General features: G+C 48.9%; 1 protein-coding gene across 8 annotated transcripts in view; it reads right to left on the bottom strand.

Moving 5' to 3' along the window:
• Window positions 1–16537: 16537 nt before the first annotated feature.
• Window positions 16538–22780, bottom strand: part of TMEM229B (transmembrane protein 229B) — a 46156-nt gene continuing 39913 nt past the window's right edge. For 4 of the 8 annotated variants that reach the window (XM_009211771.4, XM_031669097.1, XM_031669098.1 and 1 more), the window contains one exon: window positions 16538–19697. In XM_009211771.4, the coding sequence (XP_009210035.1) occupies window positions 19173–19676 (504 nt within the window). In that variant the 5' untranslated portion in view covers window positions 19677–19697 and the 3' untranslated portion in view covers window positions 16538–19172. The remainder of the gene's footprint in view (window positions 19698–22780) is intronic. The other 4 variants (XM_009211776.4, XM_009211777.4, XM_009211774.4 and 1 more) reach the window with 2 other exon arrangements.

The raw sequence follows: 22780 nt of genomic DNA, 5'->3' as shown, positions 1-22780 counted from the left end.
CTGGTTGTGTCCCCTGGGGGGCAAGGTAGGAGTGTACTTAACCTCTCTGCTCCTCAGTTTCCTCATCTGTAAAATAGACATAGTAATGGTTAAATGCTTCATGCAATTGTTATAAGAATTTAAATGGCTTAATGCTTACAAAGCACTTCGAACAATGCTTGACACAAATCATGAGCACTTGCTAAATACATAGCTGACATGCTTGTTCATCCTTATAAACCTATGCAGCTTTACCTGTTGAAATTCCTTCCCAGCATCTGACGAACAAATTCTCCTTGAAACTGTCATCCCTCCATCTTCTAAGGATGAGACCTTAAATTTTGTTCTTCATGTGACGCTAACTGTATGGCATCCCCTCACCTTTGTGTTTCCTTTTCCTCCAAATGTCAGCTGGGGCTTCCTGAGTATGTAGAACTCCAAACACTCATCCCATGTACTCTGATCTTCAGGCACTCATTCATTCATGTATTCACTCATTCATTCATCAAACACGAATGGGCATCTCTCATGTCCTTGCAATAGGGACTGGAGGCACAGGAAGAAAAGCCAAGTGTTCTCTGCCTTCAAGGAACTCACAAATGGAGAGATGGAAACTAAAAAGTAAGAAAATATATCGTTAAAGTGGGCTTTAATAAGTTATATAATAAGGGGGAAATACCCTAGGTCCCATGGGAACACAAAAGCAGGGCCCTAACCTAGGCTAGGGAGTTGGGAAGAGTCCTCTGGAAGAGGACATCCCCTGAGGGGCGTCCTGTCCCAGCCAGGGCAGCATTCTTTCTCTCTCTCTTTTTTTTTTTTTTCTTTTTTGAGACAGAGTCTCACTCTGTCGCCTAGGCTGGAGTGCAACCTCTGCCTCCTGGGTTTGAGTGATTCTTGTGCCTCAGCCTTCCAAGTAACTGGGATTACAGGCATGTGCCACTGTGGCTGGCTAATTTTTGGATTTTTAGTAGAGACGGGGTTTCACCATGTTGACCAGGCTGGTCTTGAACTCCTGACCTCAAGTGATCCAACTGCCTTGGCCTACCAAAGTGCTGGGATTATAGGCACGAGCCACCGTGCAGGGCAGCTTTCTTATTGAGCATGGTCAGACGCTGCCAGCCTGTCTGCTGCTGCCCAGCCTCGCCAAGGTGCTGGCCAGGTCTGGCTGTAGCCCCACTGCTCATCGTCTTTCTCACCCTCTTCACACTTGGCTGCCCCTCAGTTTCTCATCCCTACCTGTTCCCTCCCACCCCCAAGCCTTCCCTGTGCCATCCCCTCTGTCTGCAGTGTTCTTCCTTCCCCTCTGTGGCTCGCAGTTAATGACCTGTTCTTTTAGATCTTGATGCAATTGTGACTTCCTCCAGGGAGCCTTCCCTGACTACCCTGACTAGGTCAAATCCCCTACTACAGATGCTCCTAGAACTTTGTGCTCCTATCTTGTAGTTCTGACATACACATCATGAGATTATCTAATTCTCACCTCTCCTATGGATCAAAAACAAGATTAAAAACATCACAATTAATAAATAACAAATGAAAAGCTAGGACCATGTGCATGTTAATTCTGAGATACTATGGAAATTTCTGCTTCCCTTTAAAGTCATTTAGAATAATCATTTATTTATAATTATTTATAACTATCATTTATCATATATAATAAATTATATATGGGTTCATTTGTTTCTTTATTCAATCATTCCACAAATGTTAATTAAGCATCTGCTTTGGGTCAGGTGCAGTTCCCAGCACTAGGAGGAGAAAACAGTGAAAGATGTGATCTCCACCCTCTTGAGCTTACATTTGGGTAGAGAAGACAGAATAAAGAGACAAATACCATTTTGGACATAGGCCCTGGCAAAGATTTCATGCAAAGCAATTGCAACAATCACGAATTGACAAATGGGACCTAATTAAACTAAAGAGCTTCTACATAGCAAAAGAAGCTCTCAACAGAGTAAACAGACAATCTACAGAATGGGAGAAAATATTTGCAAACTCTGCATCTGACAAAGGTCTAATATCCAGAATCTATAAGAAACTTAAACAAATTAACAAACAAGAAAACCAAACAACCCCATGAAAAAGTGGGCAAAAGACATGAAGAGACACTTCTCAAAAGACGACATCCATGTGACCAACAAGCATAAGAAAAAATGCTCAACATCACTAATCATAAGAGAAATACAAATCAAGACCACACTGAGATACCATCACATACCAGTCAGAATGGCTATTATTAAAAAGTCAAAAAATAAGGCCGGGCGCAGTGGCTCACACTTGTAATCCCAGCACTTTGGGAGGCCAAGGCAGGTGAATCACCTGAGGTCAGGAATTCAAGACCAGCCTGGCCAATATGGTGAAATCCTGTCTCTACTAGAAATACAAAATTAGCCGGGCATGGTGGTGGGTGCCTGTAATTCCAGCTACTTGGGAGGCTGAGGCAGGAGAATCGCTTGAACCTGGGAGGTAGAGGTTGCAGTGAGCAGAGATCATGCCATTGCACTCCAGCCTGGGCAAGAAGAGCGAAACTCCATCTCAAAAAAAAAAAAAAAAAAGTCAAAAAATCACATATGCTGCAAGGCTGCGGGAAAAGGAATGCTTACACACTGCTGATGGAAATGCAAATTAGTTTAGTCACTGTGGAAAATAGTCTGAAGATTTCTCAAAGAACTTGAAACAGAACTACCATTTGACCTACCAATCCCATTACCGGGTTATATACCCAAAGGCACATAAATTGTTCTACCCTAAAGAGACATGCATATGTATGTTCATTACAGCACTATTCCCAGTAGAAAAGACATGGAATCAACCTAAATGCTCATTTACGGTGGAGTGGATAAAGAAAATGTGGTACATATACACCATAGGATACTATACAGCCATGAAAAAGAATGAGATCATGTCCTTTTAGCAACATGGATGAAGCTGGAGGCCATTACCCTGAGTGAATTAATGCAGGAACAAAAAACAAATACAGCATCTCCTCGTTTATAAGTGGGAGCTAAATACTGAGTACACATGGACATAAAGATGGGAACAATAGACACTGGGGCCTACTTGAGGGTGGAGGGTAGGAGGAGTGTCAGGATTGAAAAACTACCTATAAGGTACTATGCTTATTAGCTGGGTGACAAAATAATCTGTACACCAAGCTCAGACACTCAATTTACCTATATACGAAACCTGCACATATACTCTTAAACAGTTTGAAAAGTTAGAAAGAAAAGAAAAAGAAACAAACAACAGGGCATGGTAGCTCATGCCTGTAATCCCAGCAGCTTGGGAGGCTGAAGTGGGAGGATGGCTTGAGGCCAGGATTTGGGAGTTAGAGATCGTCTTGGGCAACAAAGTGAGGCTCTATCTCTGCAAAAAATGTTTTAAAAATTTAGCCAGGTGTGGTGGCATGTGCCTGTGGTCTCAGCTACTTGGGAGGCTGAGGCAGGAGGATCATTTGAGCCCAGGAGTTTGGAGGTTGCAGTGAGCTAGGATGGCACCACTGCACTCCTGGCTGGGCAACAGAGAGAGACCTTGTCTCTAAAACCAAACAAAACAAACAATGCCTAAAGAAGGAAACCACAGACTTTGGAAAGCAGCCGGTTGTCACGGCCCCCCAGCTACAGGACTTTATTTCAAAAGTCCCACTAGGGGCTCACTAGGAGCTCTCAATGAGGATGACGTTGGCTCTAGAAAAACAGGAAATCTCTTTGGAAAAGTCCAGCCAGTGGACTGGGCTCTAGCCTCTGTGAAGTGACTCCCCTGCTGTAGGCCGTTGTCTCTTATTGGTAACCAGATGCTCCTGGAGCAGCCGGCTGGCTGGCCTCTGAGGTGACAGAACACCTGAGGCCCCAGCTGGCGGGGGATGAGGGCAGGGCTGCTCTCTGGTGCCAGGTGTCCTTCTTAGCTGGTCAGAGTGCTGCTGTTGGCTAAGGATCCCTGTGGCCTGACATTCCCCTGCTTCAGCAGCCAGGAGCGGGAAATGAAGGTGGAGCTAGCCAATCTGTTGTGACAGGGAGTGCTGCAGCCCTTGAAACCTGAGGAGAGCGGAGCCTTTGCCTCGCTCACCCGTCCCAGGGTGAACTTTCAGCTTTGGATCTTTGCTGTACTGAATGGGGGACCCATTAGAGCCGATACAGGGTGACAGGGAAAGGCTGAGACTGCCCTGTGGAAGATGGATTTGTGGAGTGGAGCTGGAGTGGTGGGTGAGGAGCCTCCTCCTCAGAGTTGATGAATTGGTGTGTGGTACACTGTCCTTTATGGCCTCATAATAACCCCTGCCAACTCTCTGGTTCGTTCAACAAATGTTTATTGAGCTCCTACTATGTGCCAGACCCACAGCATGCCGCGTGCTCGGGATACCACAGAGAAGATGTGGTCCCCAGCATCCCCAGTGGGTAACAGTTATCCCCATTTGGGTAACATATTGTTCTTTCTAAGCATTTGTCAGGATCTCCATTGATACTAGTCAAAAGCCTGTGAATCCCATAGAGCATTACTGTTGTTCCCATTTGAAGGATGGGAGAGGGGAGGCAGAGAGAGGACTTGCTTAAGGGAAGCTAGGTAGAACCAGGTCCTGTCTAGTCTTTTCACTGACCTCCTACCAAGGGGAGTCAGGGAACTGATACTTTATACGCTATTTTTTTCCTTACTTTTGTTTGTTTGTTTGGTTTGAGGCAGGGTCTCGCTCTGTCACCCAGGCTAGAGTGCAGTGGCCTGACTGATCTCGGCTCACTGCAGCCTCGATCTCCTGGGCTCAAGCCTCTCACCTCAGCCTCCTATGTAGCCGGGACTACCAAAGTGCACCACCATGCCTGGCTAATTTTTTTTTTTTTTTTTTTTTGAGATGGAGTCTTGCTCTTGTCACCCAGGCTGGAGTGCAATGGCACGATCTCGGCTCACTGAAACCTCCTCCTGCTGCGTTCAAGTGATTCTCCTGCCTCAGTTTCTTGAGTAGCTGGGATTACAGGTGCCTGCCACCGTGCCAGGCTAATTTTTTTGTATTTTTAGTAGAGACGGGGTTTCGCCATTTTGGCCAGGCTGGTCTCGAACTCCTGACCTCATGATTCGCCTGCCTCAGCCTCCCAAAGTGCTGGGATTACAGGCATGAGCCACTGCACCTGGCCTATACTATTGGTTTTTAATGATTCACCCTAATCATTAGAGTCTAATAGTAAAATCTGATGAATTAGGGAAGGCTTCATGGAACTCCTGAGCTTGTTTTCTCTATTCACTATTTCATTTTTGGCACCTTCTTGTTGAATGAAACCGACGCCCTTCACAGGCAAGAGGATAGATTAGAGACCTATTTAAAGTTCTTGCTTTCACCATGCATGTCACACCCTGATACCCATCTTGAAAAGCCCTGCTTAGAAGGTCTTACTGGCTGGAGGCAAACACAGCTTCATTTGAAGCTGAAAGGGCTCCCTGGTTACACATAAGCTTCTTGAGGGTCAGAGACACCGCTTGGGCTTCTGTGCCTCCCAGTACCAAAGAGCACACACGCTGTTCTTCACATAGGCGCTCAATAAACCCTAATTGATTCGTTGATTGGGAACAACAATTATATAGTTGAAGTGCCTGGAAAGACAATCTCCCAGGGCTGCCAGCCAGCTGGGGGCTCAAGGGACAGGTGATTTCAAATCAATGTACTTGCTCATCCCCAAGGCAAAGTTTAAAACGGATGACTGAAGCATTCTTTTAGAACAGTGCAAAATTGCAAACATGCAAATAGCCAGCAATAGGGGGATAGCTAAGCTAACTGGGTTATATTAAGATTCTGGAAGACTCTACAGTTATTTTAAAAAGCAAGTATGTTGTGTATTTTAATACAGAGAAATGTGTATCAGGTACCAAAATGGGAGAAGCAGAATCTGAAAAGTATGTAGAAATAAACATACACTTAGAAAGACGAGAAGAAAAGGTGACCATGTAGTAGCTCTCCATCCCCCCACCCCTCCCTTTTTTTGTAAAGTTCATTCAGCAAAAGGGATGGTTATAACAGGGTCATGTATCTCATACTGTGTGGTGTCATGGGAGGAGTCCCTGGACCAGATCACCAGATGACCCAGGGATCCTGGTGCTGCTAATTATGGATCACGTGGCCTTGAACAACCTACTCTCCCTATCCTCAGTTTGTTATCTGTGAGGTGTGAATTATAACACTTGCCTTGTCTGTCTTGCCAGGTAAGGCTGTAAGGAAATTAAAAGTCTTTATCGGCCAAGCGCAGTGCCTCACACCTGTAATCCCAGCACTTTGGGAGGCTGAGGCAGGCGAATCATGAGGTCAGGAGTTCGAGACCAGCCTGGCCAACATAGTGAAACCCCATCTCTACTAAAAGTACAAAAATTATCCGGGCATGATTGCGCACACCTGTAGTCCCAGCTACTCGGGAGACTGAGGCAGGAGAATTGCTTGAACCCGGGAGGCAGAGGTTGTGGTGAGCCGAGATTGCGCCACTGTATTACAGCCTGGGCAACAGTGAGACTCCGTCTTAAAAAAAAAAAAAAAGTCTTTACCCTATGTAGTAGGATATTCATAGGTTTCTGTGTAGAAATAATGATGTGTTTGACTATGGGGTGCTGACTGACACCTAGCTTATACAGCATATAAATGTTTTACCTTTCTGGAATCCAAAAAGTCTCACAAAATCCCATGAGTTTGGGGTAAGGGATCACGGTCCTGTATAAAGCATATTAGACCTTTTTTTATTTAACTCAAACTTCACAATAATCCTACAGAGTAGGTTTTACCATCTTCATTTTACAGATGAGAGAACTTGTGTGTAGAGAGGTTAAGTAATTTGCCTTCCTATTCATTATAAATAGTACAGGCTAGATGAGGACCATTCTAAAGCCCATAATTTTGGTCATTATGACCTCACCAGCAGGATTCCAGAAATGCTTGTTGTAGTGGCATCTCCTTGCATTTTCCTTGTGAAATGAATGAAGGAGAATGTCTCTCCTAATAGCTGACATTGATTGGGTGCTAAGCACTCGACAATCATTGCCTCTTTTAATCTCCACCACTCTGGGAGGTCTAGACTATTATTGGCCCCATTTTCAGATAAGGAAACTGAGTTTCAGGTTACATAACATGCCCACGTGAATCAGGAACCTGGGATTCAAACTCCAGTCTAACGACTCTAAAGCCTGGGGTACTGAATCTTTGTTGGGCAATCAGGAAGTTCCCAGGGGTACATGGAGCATAAAGAGCCACATTCCAGAAAGGCTGAGAAAGAGGGTGGTTGCAATCAGAGTTATGAACATGCAGCACCTAGTCCCCTCCATTTTCTGGTACTTTCCCTTCCCTCCCCCTCCCTTACCCTCACTCTCCTTCCTTCTGGACAACAAAGTCAGCTGTCATCTCAAGGATATGAAACGTAAGCCAGGATTGGGTGTCACGTGCCCTCAGCAGAGTCATAGGAAGAAAAAAAAAACCTAGAAACAATGCACAGTCAGAAGAAGAAAAATTGTTTCTTAGGCTGCTCAGGGCACATGCAAAGGCAGAAACAATGAGATATTCCTGCAAAAGGTGCCATCTGGTCCTGCTGGTCAGCAAGTCTGAGATCCTGGGAGAACAGATTGAGTGAAAGTCAGCAAAATAACACTAAATAACACCTGATGTCATTTTGTTTTTATTTCTGAAGGGATCCAAGGAACAGGCTTGCCCTTGGAGGTTGAAGAGGGGCCAGGCAAGGTTCTGCCTCCTGTTCTGACCTTTGGCTTTGATCGAGCAGGTCAGGTTGTCCCTGGAGCTGCCCAGTGGGCAAGCCAGGGAGGCTCTGGGCACCAGTTGTCCTTGATTGCCTGTCCCTAAAGAACTCCTGGGGACTCTACTGCAGAAAAGGACAACAGCTAAATCAGGCATAGACTGATGTCTCCTGGAGGTGGGGTATGGGTTAGATGAGAGATACTAGCTCAGAGCATGAGCAGCATTTCATGAAGGTTAGGATGGGGGAGTGTGAGGGTTAAAGATATGATCACAGGTGATGGTCAGATGTTTACAAAGAAGTCAGACATGCAGCAGGAATCTGGATTGTCCCCATGCGGAAAGTTCTCACTGTTGTATACAGAATGGGGAAAGGGACTGGTTGCAACTAACTGAAGTAATTTTCTTTTTCTTTTTTTTTATTTTTAGAGAGCCAGTTTCTTACTCTATCACTCAGGCTGTAGTGCAGTGATCATAGCTCACTGCAGCCTCGTACTACTGGGTTCAAGCAATCCTCCTGCCTCAGCCTCCCAAGCAGCTAGGCCTACAGCCATGAGCCACCACACCTGGGTAATTTCTTCAAAAAAGCAGAGACAGAGTCTTGCTATCTTGCCCAAGCTAGTCTTAAACTCCTGAGCTCAAGCGATCCTCCCACCTCAGCCTCCCAAAGCTCTGGGATTGCAGGCGTGAGCCTGGCTAACAAAGAAATTTATTGGAAAGTTGTGAGGGGCACCTCGTGGAGTCAAAGGAAAGGCTGAAGAACAAATTGAGAGGGCAACAGAAAGCCAAATACCTCCAAGGATCCAGGTAGCAGGAGTTATTGAACTGTCTGTTTAGGTTTTGTGTTGAGATTCAAATCAAGGGAAAGAGGTTGAGTGTTCTGGTTTGGGTTAGAAGTCCATCCTTGGCCTGGGGAGAAGAGGACCCACCAATACCATAGCCAACGGGAGAGGGGTCATTCTACAAAGCAGGAAATAACTGTATTGCACTTAGTAAGGATGTTGTCAGCTTCCACTAGCTAGCATTACTAATTCATCCTGATTTGCCTGGTTTTGCCACTGAAAGTTCCATGTCCTGGGAAATCCCTCAGTCCCAAGCAAAGCAAGTCAGCTGGTCATCCTACAACCAACAGGGTGGTGATCCTGAGATGGCTGTGAAAAATCCCCCAGAGGCAATGCCCGACTGGACATGGTGGCTCACACCTGTAATCCCAGCACTTTGGGAGGCCGAGGTGGGAGGATCACTTGAGCTCAGGAGTTCGAGACCAGCCTGGGCAACATAGTGAGACCTCATCTCTACTTTTAATTTAAAAATGTTTTCAAATATATTAAAAACCAAAGGCAATGCCCAGAAGACTTAATAACATGGATGTCTAATATTCCATTTTAAGATGCTTGCTGTGCCAAGCTGGGATCTAGTGCCCCACCGGCTGCTCTAGACCATCAGCATAATTAACTTTTGCACTCAGCCTAGGGGGAGGCTAGAATGTGCTCCCAGTGAACTCAACTCAACTAACTACATCTGAGCTAAATACACTGACCTAAGTCTCAGAGAGGCTCAGTCTCTTGTCCAAAGTCATATAGACAGTAAGCGGTAGAGACAGGGTTACAACTAAAGTCTGTCTGAGTCAATACCTCTGCTACCTCTTCCCTACCTTTGCCCTACTCTGGGAAGGTCCAATACTGCCAACAACCTTGAGACTCCAAGGGTCTATGGGACTTGAGCTCTCACGTAGCTTCAGGAGGGCCTCAGCAGGCCCAGCTCACAGAGGTTCGGGTGCATGAGGTGGCACAGGGGGTGGGTGGGTGTGGGTGTGTGTGTGTGTGTGTGAGACAGAGAGAGAGAGAGAGAGAGAAAGACAGAGAGAGAGCAGCCCTGCACCACCCGGCCTGGTGCAATCTACCCCAGGTTAGGAGTGCTTATGTAGCAGGTACAGAGAAAGATCCATATTTCCAGTCCCGCTGACCCTAATCCATGGCCTCTGAGAGAACAGGATGGAGGCTAAGGGTGCCTGGGACCCCAGGCTCTCCCTGCAGGCTCCCCTGGACTGTGCCCCCCTCCTCAGAATGGGGTTTCCCGGAAGGGGCTGGGTGAGGCCCCACAGGTCTTCCTTAAAAGCACTCACATCCATCACCCTCTGTCCCTCTGCGCCCACCCTCCAGAGCCCTACAGGCTCTGACCCCTGCCTGCTTCTCTCACCCGCACGCTGTACTCCTCCTCACCCTCTCCCTCACCACGCTCCAGCCACACCAGCCTTTTATCTGTACCTCAAACTCTTCGAGCTCATTCCCATCTTTGGCTCTTGTACCAACTGTTTCCTCTGCACAAAACACTCTCCCCACACCTTCACAGGGGCACTCTCATCACAATCCAGGCTTCAGACTAAATAACATCTCTTCCAGCAGACCTTTTGGGGCTACCCAGTCTAGAGAAGCTCCCTATTCATTTGCACACCACCCTGTTTTAATGTATCATGATCTGTTGTTTTCACAAGTTCTGCTCTCTGTGTGTTCTCAGCCTTCACACATGCTGTGCTTTCAACCTGGAGTGCCTGCTCTTCACCTCACCTCCTGCTTCACCCACTGTCCTGGCTAAATCAGACATAGAAATATTTCCTGATCTCCCCTCCTAGATCTGGGTTAATCCCTCTTTCCCTAACAGTGAGCCATCAGAGTTGTCGGCACCCTGTAATTCCATTGAAGGCATCCTACAGTGAGGACACAGGAGTCTGTCTTGCTCCCTGTTGTGCCGCAGGCCTAGTGCAGGGAGGCCCTGGTGCACAGCAGGTGAATAGATGAACAAAGTCAGCTGCATGGACGACACTGGAAGAACGTAGCCACTCTGCTGGTGACCGGCACACAGAGGGCCTCCAGGTGCCAGGACTGGGTTTGTAAACTGAAGGCAGAGCGAGGGGAAGCTCCACGGAGACAGAAACCAATGTTGCCGGCTTTAAGTGAGCTCATCAGTCTCCAGATGGGCTAACAGGAGAAAGAGTGTTCCAGGAAGAGGTAACATAGGGGCTGAAGGCCCAGAGGCAGTGAACGGGAGCTGCAGGGAGAACAAGTCAGTCTCCCTGGATGGCACAGGGCTGGGGCAGAGGCAAGAAATGAGGCCAAACCACAAAGGGTTTGTAAGCCTTGCTAAGGTGTCGAGCTTGATCGTTAGGGTAATGGGAAATCATTAAAGAGTCTGAAGTAGGGAGCGAAATGGTCAGATCTGCATCTAAACAGAAACTTCACAACAGCTACAGGTATATCTTGGGGTGCCTAAATCCTTGTGTTCCCTCCCAGATGACCACACACTGTGCTTCCAGCTCTCACTCCTCATGGAATTCCTAAGTTGGTACAAAATGCAAGGGCTTCAGCCACTGTGCCTGGCCCAGGCTGGAATCTTGCTGTCCAGAAATGCAGACATTTACTGTGCTCTGCCAGTTGCCTATACTCCTCGACCCCTATACTGGGGTAAATGGTGGCCCACCCAAAAGGTGTAGCCATGCCCAAGCCCCCTGAAGCTGTGAATGTTACCTTATTTTGAAAAGGGGTCTTTGCAGATATAATTAAGGATCTTAAGATGAGATCATCCTGGATTACCTGGGTGGGCCCTACATGCAATGGTAGGTGTCTTTTTAAGAGACAGAAGAGGAGGAGACCATGTGACCACGGTGGCAGAAATGGGAGTGATGCTGCCACAAGCCTAGGAAGCCAAGGATTGCCGGTAGCCACCAGAGGCTGGAAGAGGCAAGGCCAGATCCTCCCCTAAAGCCTCAGAGGAGATGCAGCCTGCTGATGCCTTGATTTGACTTCTGCCTTCCAGAAGTGTGGCAGAGCACAGTTCCATTGTTTCGAGCTACTCATTTTGTGGTCATTCATTACAGCAGTCCTAGGACACTAATACAACCCCATACTCTAAGAAGCTTCAGCCCCAGGACCCTTCACCATCTGGTGGACCCTTCTAAACCAGAACACTTCCCTTCTGTTTAGAAGCTGTAATTGTGACAGAGGCAAACAGCCAGACCATATCATCTGTGGATCTCCTTCTCTGTATTGTTTGGCACTAAAAGGCTACCTTTGCCCAAACCAAGAAAGTGTATTACCAGAATGAAACAATGGACGGATCAGTGGAGCTGGATCTTTGGTCAAGGCTGGAAGACTCTAAGAGGGACATGCTGGCAGGACTCTGCAGGGATTAATGGTTTGGAAACAGGGAGGAGGACAGTGAGTTGCTCTATGGTGGTGGGTACAGAAATGGCATGGATGGTTGTTGTCTAAATAGATTCCTAGCTTCAAGTTCCCAAAAGAGCCTGGGAACTGGTGTTCCGGAACACTCAGCCTGGCCTTTAGGGTGGGTTCACTAACACTCCACTTGTCAAGAGTTTCTTAAAGCACTCACTATGTGCTTGCTGTGTTCGGCGCTGTACCCAGCTAGGCAACTAGCAGGGCACAGTAAATGTCTGCATTTCTGGACAGTAAGATTCCAGCCTGAGTCGGGCACAGTGGCTCACCTCTGTAATCCCAACACTTTGGGAGGCCAAGGCGGGTGGATCACCTGAGGTCAGGAGTTCAAGACTAGCCTGGTCAACATGGCAAAACCCCTTCTCTACTAAAAATACAAAAAAATTAGCCAAGCATGGTGGCACGGGCCTGTAATCCCAGCTAGTCAGGAGGCTGAGGCAGGAGAATCACCTGAACCCAGGAGGTGGAGGTTGCAGTGAGCTGAGATTGTGCCACTGCACTCCAGCCTGGGTGACAGAGCAGGACCCCATCTCAAAAAAAAAAAAAAAAAAGATTCCAGCCTATCTCTGAAAGTATCAGTAATCAACCTCTCAACCTTTGAGTGTGTAATAAGTGTCTCTTCCTGGAAGAATCCTTACCCAACCCTGTAGACAGCCAGGGTCCTCTGTCAGAGCTTCTGTTTTGGAGGACTGGTCAACATTGTAATGTTAGGGGCTTCCCTTCAATATCTTCAGCATCACAGGAACTAGCCTGGTCCTTGGCTCACTGTAGGTATCTAATAAAGAGTTGATGAGTTAAACAGGTGAGTTCTCAGTTCCATCTGGGTTTTCAGAAGGCACTGGCAGAAGGTTCTTATCTTGTTAGGAGAAAGGTTTCAGCTGTTAGTTTCAAACACTCTGAGGGCACTGACAGCCAGGGGCCCAGGTTTCATGCCAAGACAAGGAAATAGGATCAAAGAGAAAAGGCCCAGGGCAAAAAGAAGGCTGTGGGTGGGTAGGAGGGAGGGAGGGGAAAGGGTATCAAAGCTAAACTCAGCATTGGTAGAGGCCACAATTTCACAGCTCTCCTCTACGAGGTGGGATCTTTGTGCCAATTGTCTTAAGTCTTAGCTAAGATGGCATTCTACACCTCCTTTCTTATAACTCCCTCTCTCTCCCTTCCCTCCCATTCTCAAACATTTTAATTTAACTGCAAATAGCACCTACATGAGCTGGACTCAAAAGGCATCCAGGAACTCATCAAGTACAAAGGGGCATTGGACTCACCACAAATCCTGCCCCCTGTGGAAGGTCTCTGCTTATATTGAACAAAAGAGTGTTTTGCAGAGAAATGTGGTAAATCTGGGTGGCCAACTCTTTGCCAACAGACTTCTCCCGTAAAACAGAGAAATAATGGTGGCCATCTGAAATGGGAAGAAATGAGAGCATGCATATAGGGCCCCAAGTTCTGTGCCTGGCCGTGGTCATGGTACTGGCAGTCTTGAGGCTAGCCTGGGAACCACAGCTGCTATTTCAATTTTTTTTTATTTTTAGGTGGAGTCCTGCTCTGTAACCCAGGCTGGAGTGCAGTGGTGCAATCTCGGCTCACTGCAACCTCTGCCTCCTGGGTTAAAGCAATTCTCCTGCCTCAGCCTCCCAAGTAGCTGGGATTACAGGCATATTACCACACCCAGCTAATTTTTGGATTTTTAGTAGAGATGGGGTTTCACCATGTTGGCCAGGCTTGTCTCTAACTCCTGACCTCAGGTGATCCACCCACCTCGGCCTCCCAAAGTGCTGGGATTACAGGCGTGAGCCACCGCACCTGGCCAGTGTTTCCATTTTAAAGACCTGGCTCCTCTAACCTGCTGTATGAGGAATCAGTCACTCCCTTTTCCTCTGTTTCCCTCCTTTGGTTGTACCAGGGCAGTGTAAACATTGCAGCCTTCTGAGATAGGCACCCAGGAAGACCAGGCAAGACTGCGGTCATGTACTCACTGTTAGTAAACATTAGGCTTTCACAAAGTCCGGGCAGACTTCAGAAGATGTGGCTGAAGTCTTTAGTGTTAGCTCTCCTGGGGCATTTCTCTCAACACAGTGTTGTTAGTGCCCTTTGGACTGGGTGAGGGAGGGGTGGAGGAAGTGAGGAAGGGAAGTGTCAAGAAAGGCAGGAGCCCACTGAGTAAAGTGGGGAAGTAGCCGGCACTTTGGAAGGCCGAGGCAGGTGGATCACCTGAAGTCAGGGGTTCGAGACCAGCCTGACTAATGTGGCAAAACCCCGTCTCTACTAAAAAATACAAAAATTAGCCAGGCCTGGTGGTATGCACCTGTAATCCCAGCTACTTGGGAGGCTGAGGCAGGAGAATCACTCAAACCTGGGAGGTGGAGGTTGCAGTGAGCCGGGATTGCACCACTGCACTCTAGTCTAGGTGATAGAGTGAGATTCCATCTCAAATAATAATAATAATTTTTTTTAAAGGGTCTTGGGCCCCCTCGGTCTTCTCGCTCGGGAACCTGCCTCTTGCCTCTTCTCTGAAGCTCCATAAAGGAGACGCTGTTTCACTTTGCTTGCCTCTTTTTTCTATAAAATCTTGTTCTGAAAGAACTACCTTGTACATTTGTTTATGCTAACATGTAAATGACTGCTGGGGATTTATGCTAGCTCATTTTCATAAGGGAAAAAGCTTTCAGTCAAAGAAATGAAAACCTTCAAGTGAGGGAGGCAGAGGGCCCTCCTAATGATTTAGAGCGCACACTGTCTACTCCATCCAGAAAAGCAGCGGGTGTTCTATAACCCAGCTGTGACAGGGGGCCCATGCCATTTGCGTTTAGCTGAAATGACTGAGCAACTTCAAGACAGGGTCTCACTGTCACCTAGAGTACAGTGGTGCAATCATAGCTCACTGCAACCTCTAACACCTGGGCTCATATCATCCACCTGATTCAGGCTCCTGAGTATCTGGAATTATAGGTGTGTGCCACCATGCCTGGCTTTTTTTTTTTTTTTTTTTTTTTTGGTAGAGATGGTGGTCTCTGTATGTTGCTCAGGCTGGTCTCAAACTCCTGGGCTAAAGTAATCCTCCTGCCTCAGCCTCTCGAAGTGCTGGGATTATAGGTGTGAGCCACCATGCCCAGCCTGACTGAGCAACTTCTGAACCCTCCATCCTCTTCCTGGAAGTAGGAAAGTAGGCAGAGGCCTGGTGGTGGTGGTGGTGGTGGTGGTAGGAGGACAGGGAAGCTCAATGGAGCAGAGGTACATAACCGGGGAGAGATTACTCCCTCCAAATGCACTTCTCTGAAAAAACAGGGCTGCCAGAGAGGAGTACAGAGCTATTTTTTCAAAGCATGACTTTCAATGTAACATCACTTTCAAAGTAAAGGGCTCTGGCCTTCTATGTCTTTGGGGGTACCCTCAGCCACCCTGCTTGGTCCCTCCTGCCTCATGAGATGTCCCAGGTCATGGCTGGTGTTTCCAGGATGAGCTCGCCTCATGGGCACCTGCAGCCAACCTGCAGTCTACCTGGATACTGCCTGGGATCCCCCTCTGCCTGGGTGCATGGCACCAAAGTAAGGCCTGGATCACATTATGCTACCTGAGAATTGGGGTCAGGGTGTGAATTCAGGTTACCAGAGAGTGTCAGAGCAGAGACAGTAAGAAGGATTGGCAGGGAGTGTCACCTGCCCCGTCCACGGGGCAGGCCCACCCAATAGCCCTCTTGGTTCAGGAGGGCATGATGCCAGGGTGCCAAGGGCCTGGCCTCCAGAAGCCCCTGGGAAAGTGGTTCCAAAAGAGGAAAAACAGATGGGCCAGAGCCAGTCCTGGAACACAAACACCAGTATATTTTATGTGCACAAATGTGAAAAGGAAGAGACAGAGGGACCAACGGAGACACAGAGCAGGCAATGGGTTCACAAACCGGTCGTGTGTCCTTCTCGAAAGCTGCCCAACTGGGAGACAGTCCCACCCACCTCAAAGGCCCTTTAGCAGAGCTGGGGCCTGCAGCTTCTCCAGGTCTGGGTGGCCTCAGGGTGGAAGGCACTCTCCCTGCCATGGCTCCCCTAAGGGCTGGGCCTCTCACCTGTCTGCATCCCAGGGTGATGCCTACACACCCCAGGGCTTCATAAATGCATGTTCTTATGAACTGACCCATTCAGCAGCTGCCTCCCCAGGAGACCCATGCAGAGCAAGGGACCAGGACAAAAGGGCTTCACAGGGACTCCCTAGGTATTATTGCTGTGAATAAGCATAGGCCATTGTGACTCACTGGCATTGAAGAGGGGACAGGGCACATGGGATGCCTAGCAGATGTCAGAAGCAATTCAACCATGCAGGGCAGCACATTGCAATCTGTAACTCAGAGATGCTGCCATGTCCAGTGGAGAGAGGCCCAGGACACCAGAGGTTCATGAATAGCCAGCAAACACTCCCCACCAGCACCCTTTTTTTTTTTTTTTTTTTTGAGACAGAGTCTTGCTCTGTCGCCCAGGCTGGAGTGCAGTGGCCGGATCTCAGCTAACTGCAAGCTCCGCCTCTGGGGTTTATGCCATTCTCCTGTCTCAGCCTCCCATGTAGCTGGGACTACAGGCGCCCGCCACCTCGCCCGACTAGTTTTTTGTATTTTTTAGTAGAGACGGGTTTCACCGTGTTAGCCAGGATGGTCTCGATCTCCTGACCTCGTGATCCACCTGTCTCGGCCTCCCAAAGTGCTGGGATTACAGGCTTGAGCCATCGCACCCGGCCCCCACCAGTACCCTTAATGCTTGGTAGGGCTGGGTTTATTCCAAACTTTGAGTCCCTGGGCACTAAGGGATTGGGGACCTGATACCCAAAAAAGCAAGAGTTGAAGTCTGGGCTATTCCTAGTGAGATCTGAACCTGTAGATCCCGTGGTCACGCCATGGGTTGTTGCCTTCCTTTGTTGGAGGTTTGATGCCTTATGAGGGGCAATTGGAGAAATGGGACACCTAGATGGAGCAGAAACACAATGCTGGATGTTGCCAGGCACAGAGGCATACCCCCAGGACCTCCTGCACTTGGGAATTTATAGGACCCAGAGAGTAAATGGTGCCAGGGAATGCCCACAAGGCAACGTCTGGAGCAGCAAGACCTGGTGGGCCAACCAAGGACTTGCTCTGGTTGAGAATTATGGAGGCACCAACAAGCTGGCCACTGGACTCAGTTGTAGAATGCGAGTGTGAAGGTGGGTAGTGTGGTCTAGGGGCCCACATGGAAGGCCTGAAGGGGTGCTAGGAGACTAAGACAACATGGAGTTGGGGAGAGAACCAAGGAAACAATTGCTCGGAGAGAACGGAGAAGCCAGACAATATTCTCCTCCTGGAATTTTCTCCATCTATAGATGGAAAACAATCTACTCCCACCAGAAGCCTGATTCTCTGTAACCCCCAAAGCCCTGGAGTTGGGGCCACAATAAAATCAAAAGGAGGGCTGGCCCCTGCAGAAAGTAGTTCATCCCTGGATTTGAGGAGCCTGCCCAATAAATAGGCTAGGAAATACCCTTCGTTCTGCTCTGGACAGGGCTAACTGCAGAAAATCCTGCCAAAGGCAGAGTCTGCAAGCTTTTCTTCAGACCTAGAACACAACTGTGGCCCACCCCACCACACCCTGCACCCTGGGTTGTGCTATCGGCACAGTACAGGCAGAGCAGCCAGCAGGGAAGAGGACATTCTCTCCACAGGTGATACTTTGTAATGATCCGTAGAAAGGGGAAGGCTAATTTCTACCTAAGAGTCCTACTGTGGTCAAGAAGAGACCATGTACCATAGGATGGGGCACTTTCTAACAGACCCTTTCCCTTGAGGAGTGAGAGAGCCAGTAGGCTGGAGTAAGTATTTCACCTGTCCACTGCCAGCAATGGACCTGTCACAGGGCAAAGTGGGGCAGGGGAATCAAGGTGCCAATGCCCATGAGTGTGGCAGGGTTAATACTGTTTAAGGAGTAAGCTCAAAGGGTCAGCCTTGCTGGGAGGAGTTTGGGGAGAGGGGCAGCCCTGAGGTTCTGCTACAGGGCTGGGGCTATGGCAGAACCAGAACTGATACCCTCCCACAAAGGAGGCTCCAAGGAGCCTTCTACAGCTGCAAGGTCCTCCTCTCTTTCTTCCTCTCATTCTCCATCGGTCTCCAACACTGGATACCTGGCTTTTCCATCCCATAGAAAGCTAAACTGCTCAGTTTTGGCTTGAAAATAAACCAGGCAGGGAATAGACAACCTAGAACTCTGCCTTTTCCCCACCAAAATGACTCGCCTCTAGGTCACCATTGGGGATCCACAGCGCCTATCCCAGCCTGCCTGTGCATTGGAGGGCATCATTTGTTCTCAGCTAAGCCACTGAGAAGGGAGCACTGCCACAGCCCACTAGACCGGGGGTAGGGAGGTGTAACTCAGGAACTCCTCAGGCATCAGGCCAGCGGGAACAGTGGAGGGAAGGGCTGCAAGGGGGTGGGGATTGGGGGTGTCTCAGGGCTCCATCTCCTGCAGCTCCTGTGCTGGCTAGGGAGCTGGGGTGGGGCAGGTGTGGTGACCGACATGGATAAAGAGCTGCTAGTGGTAAAGGCCTTGAAAACAAGACAGAAAAGGGGGAAACGCCACCGAACACACGGGGATTGAAACCTCCAAAAGCCCAAGGTTGGTGGGAATCCAGCACCACGGGGGCCCCAGAAGGCCAAGGGAGCAGCGCAGGGCCCTGGGGGAGGGGAGAGGAGCCAAGGGAGGGTCTCCCAGCCCTTGCAGACCAGCGTTGCTGCCACGCAGCCTCCTGGCTGCCCAGTCTCTCCTCGGCTGCAGCTCAGCAGGCCCCTGGGGAGGTATTGGTTGCAAGCAAGCACCTGAATATTGCCTAATGGAACCAGCCAAAGCTTAACTAAATCCAGATCAGAGGGAGGGAGGTCAGGCCTTGCCTCCCACCTGCGGCCCCATTCTCATTGTCCCTTAGCCAGGACAGGGCCTGCTGCTTCCAAAGTCAACTACATAGTCTATCGCTGCTCAGCCACAGGCCTTCTGGCACCAACCCCTGAGCTGGGCCAGGACCCATGGACCCTTCCCAATGTCCCTCTGCTGCCTCCACACCCCATCCCCCAACACCTGACCACGGCCCCCCAACACTGGCCCCCGCGGAGGTTAGGGGGCTCTGTGTGCCCCACAGGGCTGAGACTTGGCCGGGGCAGGGCTTTTGCTGCACGGATGGGGCAACCTCACCAGCTTGGTCTCTTTGTCCTTGAGTTCCATGAGAGATCCCCAGGCCCCCCACCCACTTCCTACTCAGTCAGTCTTGACATGGCCATTGGCCAGGGCCAGGGCGCCGCGGGGCTCCCCGGGCTCAGCGTCCTTGTCGAAGCGGAGGCGGAGGGTGTTGCGGATGATGAACTGCTCCATGATGAGAGCCCCGCAGAACCAGGGCACGGCGTACTCCAGGGTGATGAGGCCCATGAAGTCAAAGTCGAACTGGGAGTAGTCCCAGGGGCAGGCGTTGAACTGGCGCAGGATGAAGCCGGTGGTGAACTCCCACAGGTAGGTCCAGAGCGTGTAGATGAGGCAGCGCAGGAGCAGCGGGCAGCGGCCGCGCAGCCGCAGGTACATGCGCTCCACGATGAGGATGGAGGTGCCGTAGATGAAGAGGGCCCACACGCTCGTGACCCCTGGGAACTTCCAGTTCAAGTTCACCACGAACTCCCAGGCCGCTGTGAACATCACCTCGCAGAAGTAGCCGTGGATGGCGTACAGGTACCAGCGGGACAGCGCCGTCAGGGGCTCCGCAGAGGCCATGGCGCCGACTGGGGCTGGCTGCTGGGGGCACAAGAGAGACAGGTGAGGGCCGGGCGCGGTGGCTCACACCTGTAATCCCAGCACTTTGGGAGGCTGAGGTGGGCGGATCACTTGAGGTTAGGAGTTCAAGACCAGCCTGGCCATCAGGGTGAAACCCCATCTCTACTAAAAATACAAAAATTAGCCAGGCATGGTGGTCTGCTCCTGTAATCCCAGCTACTCGGGAAGCTGAGGTAGGAGAATCACTTGATCCCGCAAGTCAGAGGTTGCAGTGAGCCAAGATTGCTCCACTGCACTCCAGCCTGGGCGACAGAGAGAGACTCTGTCTCCAAACAAACAAACAAAAACAACAACAACAACAACAAAAAACAAAGCAAAGAACAGAATAACCCACCCACCCCACTGACTTCTCTGCAACTCTATCCAAATGCTACTTAGAGGGAGGTGTCTGTACTCCCTACAGCTTTTTTGGATTATCTGTGGTCAGTTGAAGAGTCGGCTGGCCTGGTCCACCAATCAACCCCATTTCTAGACTACTTGCTGATTTCTCAGCAGGCCTGTCCACTGGGGACCCCATTTCTTGCTCCACTTCTCAAACAGTTCCATGTCACTCATATTTCTGAGATGTAAGTGACCCATCACATTTGTCCTTGTGTGTGTGCATGCCATTTTTAAATCATGTTTAAGTGTACAATTCAGTGGCCTTAAGTACATTCACACTGTTTCGCAAGGATCACCACCAACCATCTCCAGAACTTTTTCATTGTCCCAAACAGAAACTTTGTATCCATTAAATACAAACTCCCATTCCCCATACCCTCAGCCCTGGCAACCACTATTCTATTTCCTGTCTCTATGAATTCAACTACTCTGGGTGCCTCATATAAGTGGAATCATACAAACACTGTCCTTTTGTGACTGGCTTAGCATAACTGGCCTAGTTTTCACTTAGCCTAACGTCTTTAAGGTTCATCCATTTTGCAGCACATGTCAGAATTTCCTTCTTTTTTTTTTTTTTTTTTTTTTTTTGAGACGGAGTCTCACTCTCTCGTCCAGGCTGGAGTGCAGTGGTGCGATCTCGGCTCACTGCAACGTCCACCTCCCAGGTTCAAGCAATTCTCCTGCCTCAGACTCCTGAGTAGCTGGGACTACAGGCGCACGCCACCACACCCGGCTAATTTTTGTATTTTAGTAGCGACGGGATTTCACCATGTTGCCCAGGCTGGTTGCAAATTCCTGAGCTCAGGCAATCTGCCCGCCTTGGCCTCCCAACATGCTGGGATTACAGGCATGAGCCACTGTGCCCGGCCAGAATTTCCTTCCTTTTAAAGGCGGAATCATATTCCATTGTATATATAACCATATGTTGTTTGTCCATTCATCCATTGATGGACACCTAGGTTGCTTCTACCTTTTGGCTACTGTGAATAAGGCTGCTATGAACATGGGTGTACAAAGGTCTGTTTGAGTCCCTGCTCTCAACTCTTTCAAGTACATATGCAGAACTGGATCATATGGTAATTCTATAGTTAACTTTCTGAGGAACCACTGTGCTATTTTCCACGGTGGTCACACCATTTTACATTCCATATCAGCAATGTACAAGGGTTCTAATTTCTCCACATCCGCCCCAAACACTTGTTATTTTCTGTTTTGTTTTTATAATGGCCATCCTAATGGGTGTGAGGTGGTTCTCTCATTGTGGTCACATTTGTCTTTGCTCCATTAAATGGGGTTTTGGTGTTTGGTTTCAGTATTGAGGGGAAACCAATGGATTGACACAGGAAAGTCCTCCCCTGTCCTTCTGGCTCCCTTCCCCTTCCCTCTTTTAAACCCCACCAGTCTTCAAGGCCCGGCTCCCATGCTGCTTCTCTCTACTTTCTCCTTGCCCTCCACCGGTGACTGTCTCCACCACTTATCCGGTCCCTTATCAGGTGCCACCCCAATGTCTTTTTGAGGAACGTGCTCTCATGATCCAACTAGCCTGTGAACTTCTTGAAGACAGTGACTGTTGCACAGGCTGATGCTTTGCGGCCTTGACACAAGCCTCTCCTGGGCAGGCCCTCTCTAAATGACATGTCCTGTTCATGTGGAGGGCGGCGTGGGACTGCATCAAGAATGGGAAGGTGGGGCTTGAGAACATAAATCCCAGCTCTGCCAGCTGCCAGTGGCTTCACATCTCTGTTGATCCCCTCTCCAAGGTGGGAGAAGAGACAGAGGTTAAAGAGATGACATCTGTAGTATGCACACCTGTCTGGGAATCCCAGCCTCACATTTCAGCTGAGGCAGGCCTGGTCACATTAATACCTACCCATCCTTGTGCATTGCTCTGTGGTCTTCCAAGCACTTCATTCACATTTTGTCATGGATCTTACATAATTAAGATTCAGGCTGGGTGCAGTGGCTCACGCCTGTAATCCCAGAACTTTGGGAGGCCGAGGAGGGTGAATCACCTGAGATCGGGAGTTTGAGACCAACCTGGCCAACATGGTGAAACGCCGTCTCTACTAAAAATACAAAAATTAGCCAGGGTGGTGGCAAGCGCCTGTAATCCCAGCTACTTGGGAAGTTGAGGCAAAAGAATTGCTTGAACCCGGGAGGTGGAGGTTGCAGTGAGCCAAGATCGTGAAACTGCACTCCAGCCTGGGCAACAGAGCACGACTTTGTCTCCAAAATAAATAAATAAATTAAAAAATAAAATAAAATAAAAAAGATTCATGTGAAGGTCAGATAATTTTACTCCCATTTTTTTGCAGTGAGACAGTTAGAGCTCAGAGAGGGGACATCATTTGTCCTATATCTCAGGGCCAGTAAATGGAAGAGCTGAGACTAGAACCAATATCTCTTGCTTTCTACTTCAAAACTCATCCCCTGCACATGACTACCCATCTCTTAGACATACGTACCAAATGTTACTCCCCTGCTCAAAAATGCTCGATAGCAGCCAGGCACAGTGGCTCACGCCTATAATCCCAGCACTTTGGGAGGCGGAGATGGGCGGATCACCTGAAGTCAGGAGTTCAAGACCAGCCTGACCAATATGATGAAACCCTGTCTCTACTAAAAATACACAAAAAAAGGATGGGTAGGTATTAATGTGACCA

This window comes from Papio anubis, chromosome 7 (assembly GCF_008728515.1).
Source record: "Papio anubis isolate 15944 chromosome 7, Panubis1.0, whole genome shotgun sequence".
NCBI lineage: Eukaryota > Metazoa > Chordata > Mammalia > Primates > Cercopithecidae > Papio > Papio anubis.
The sequence above is the reverse complement of the archived record's forward strand: the minus strand, read 5'-3'. Positions and strand labels throughout refer to the sequence as shown.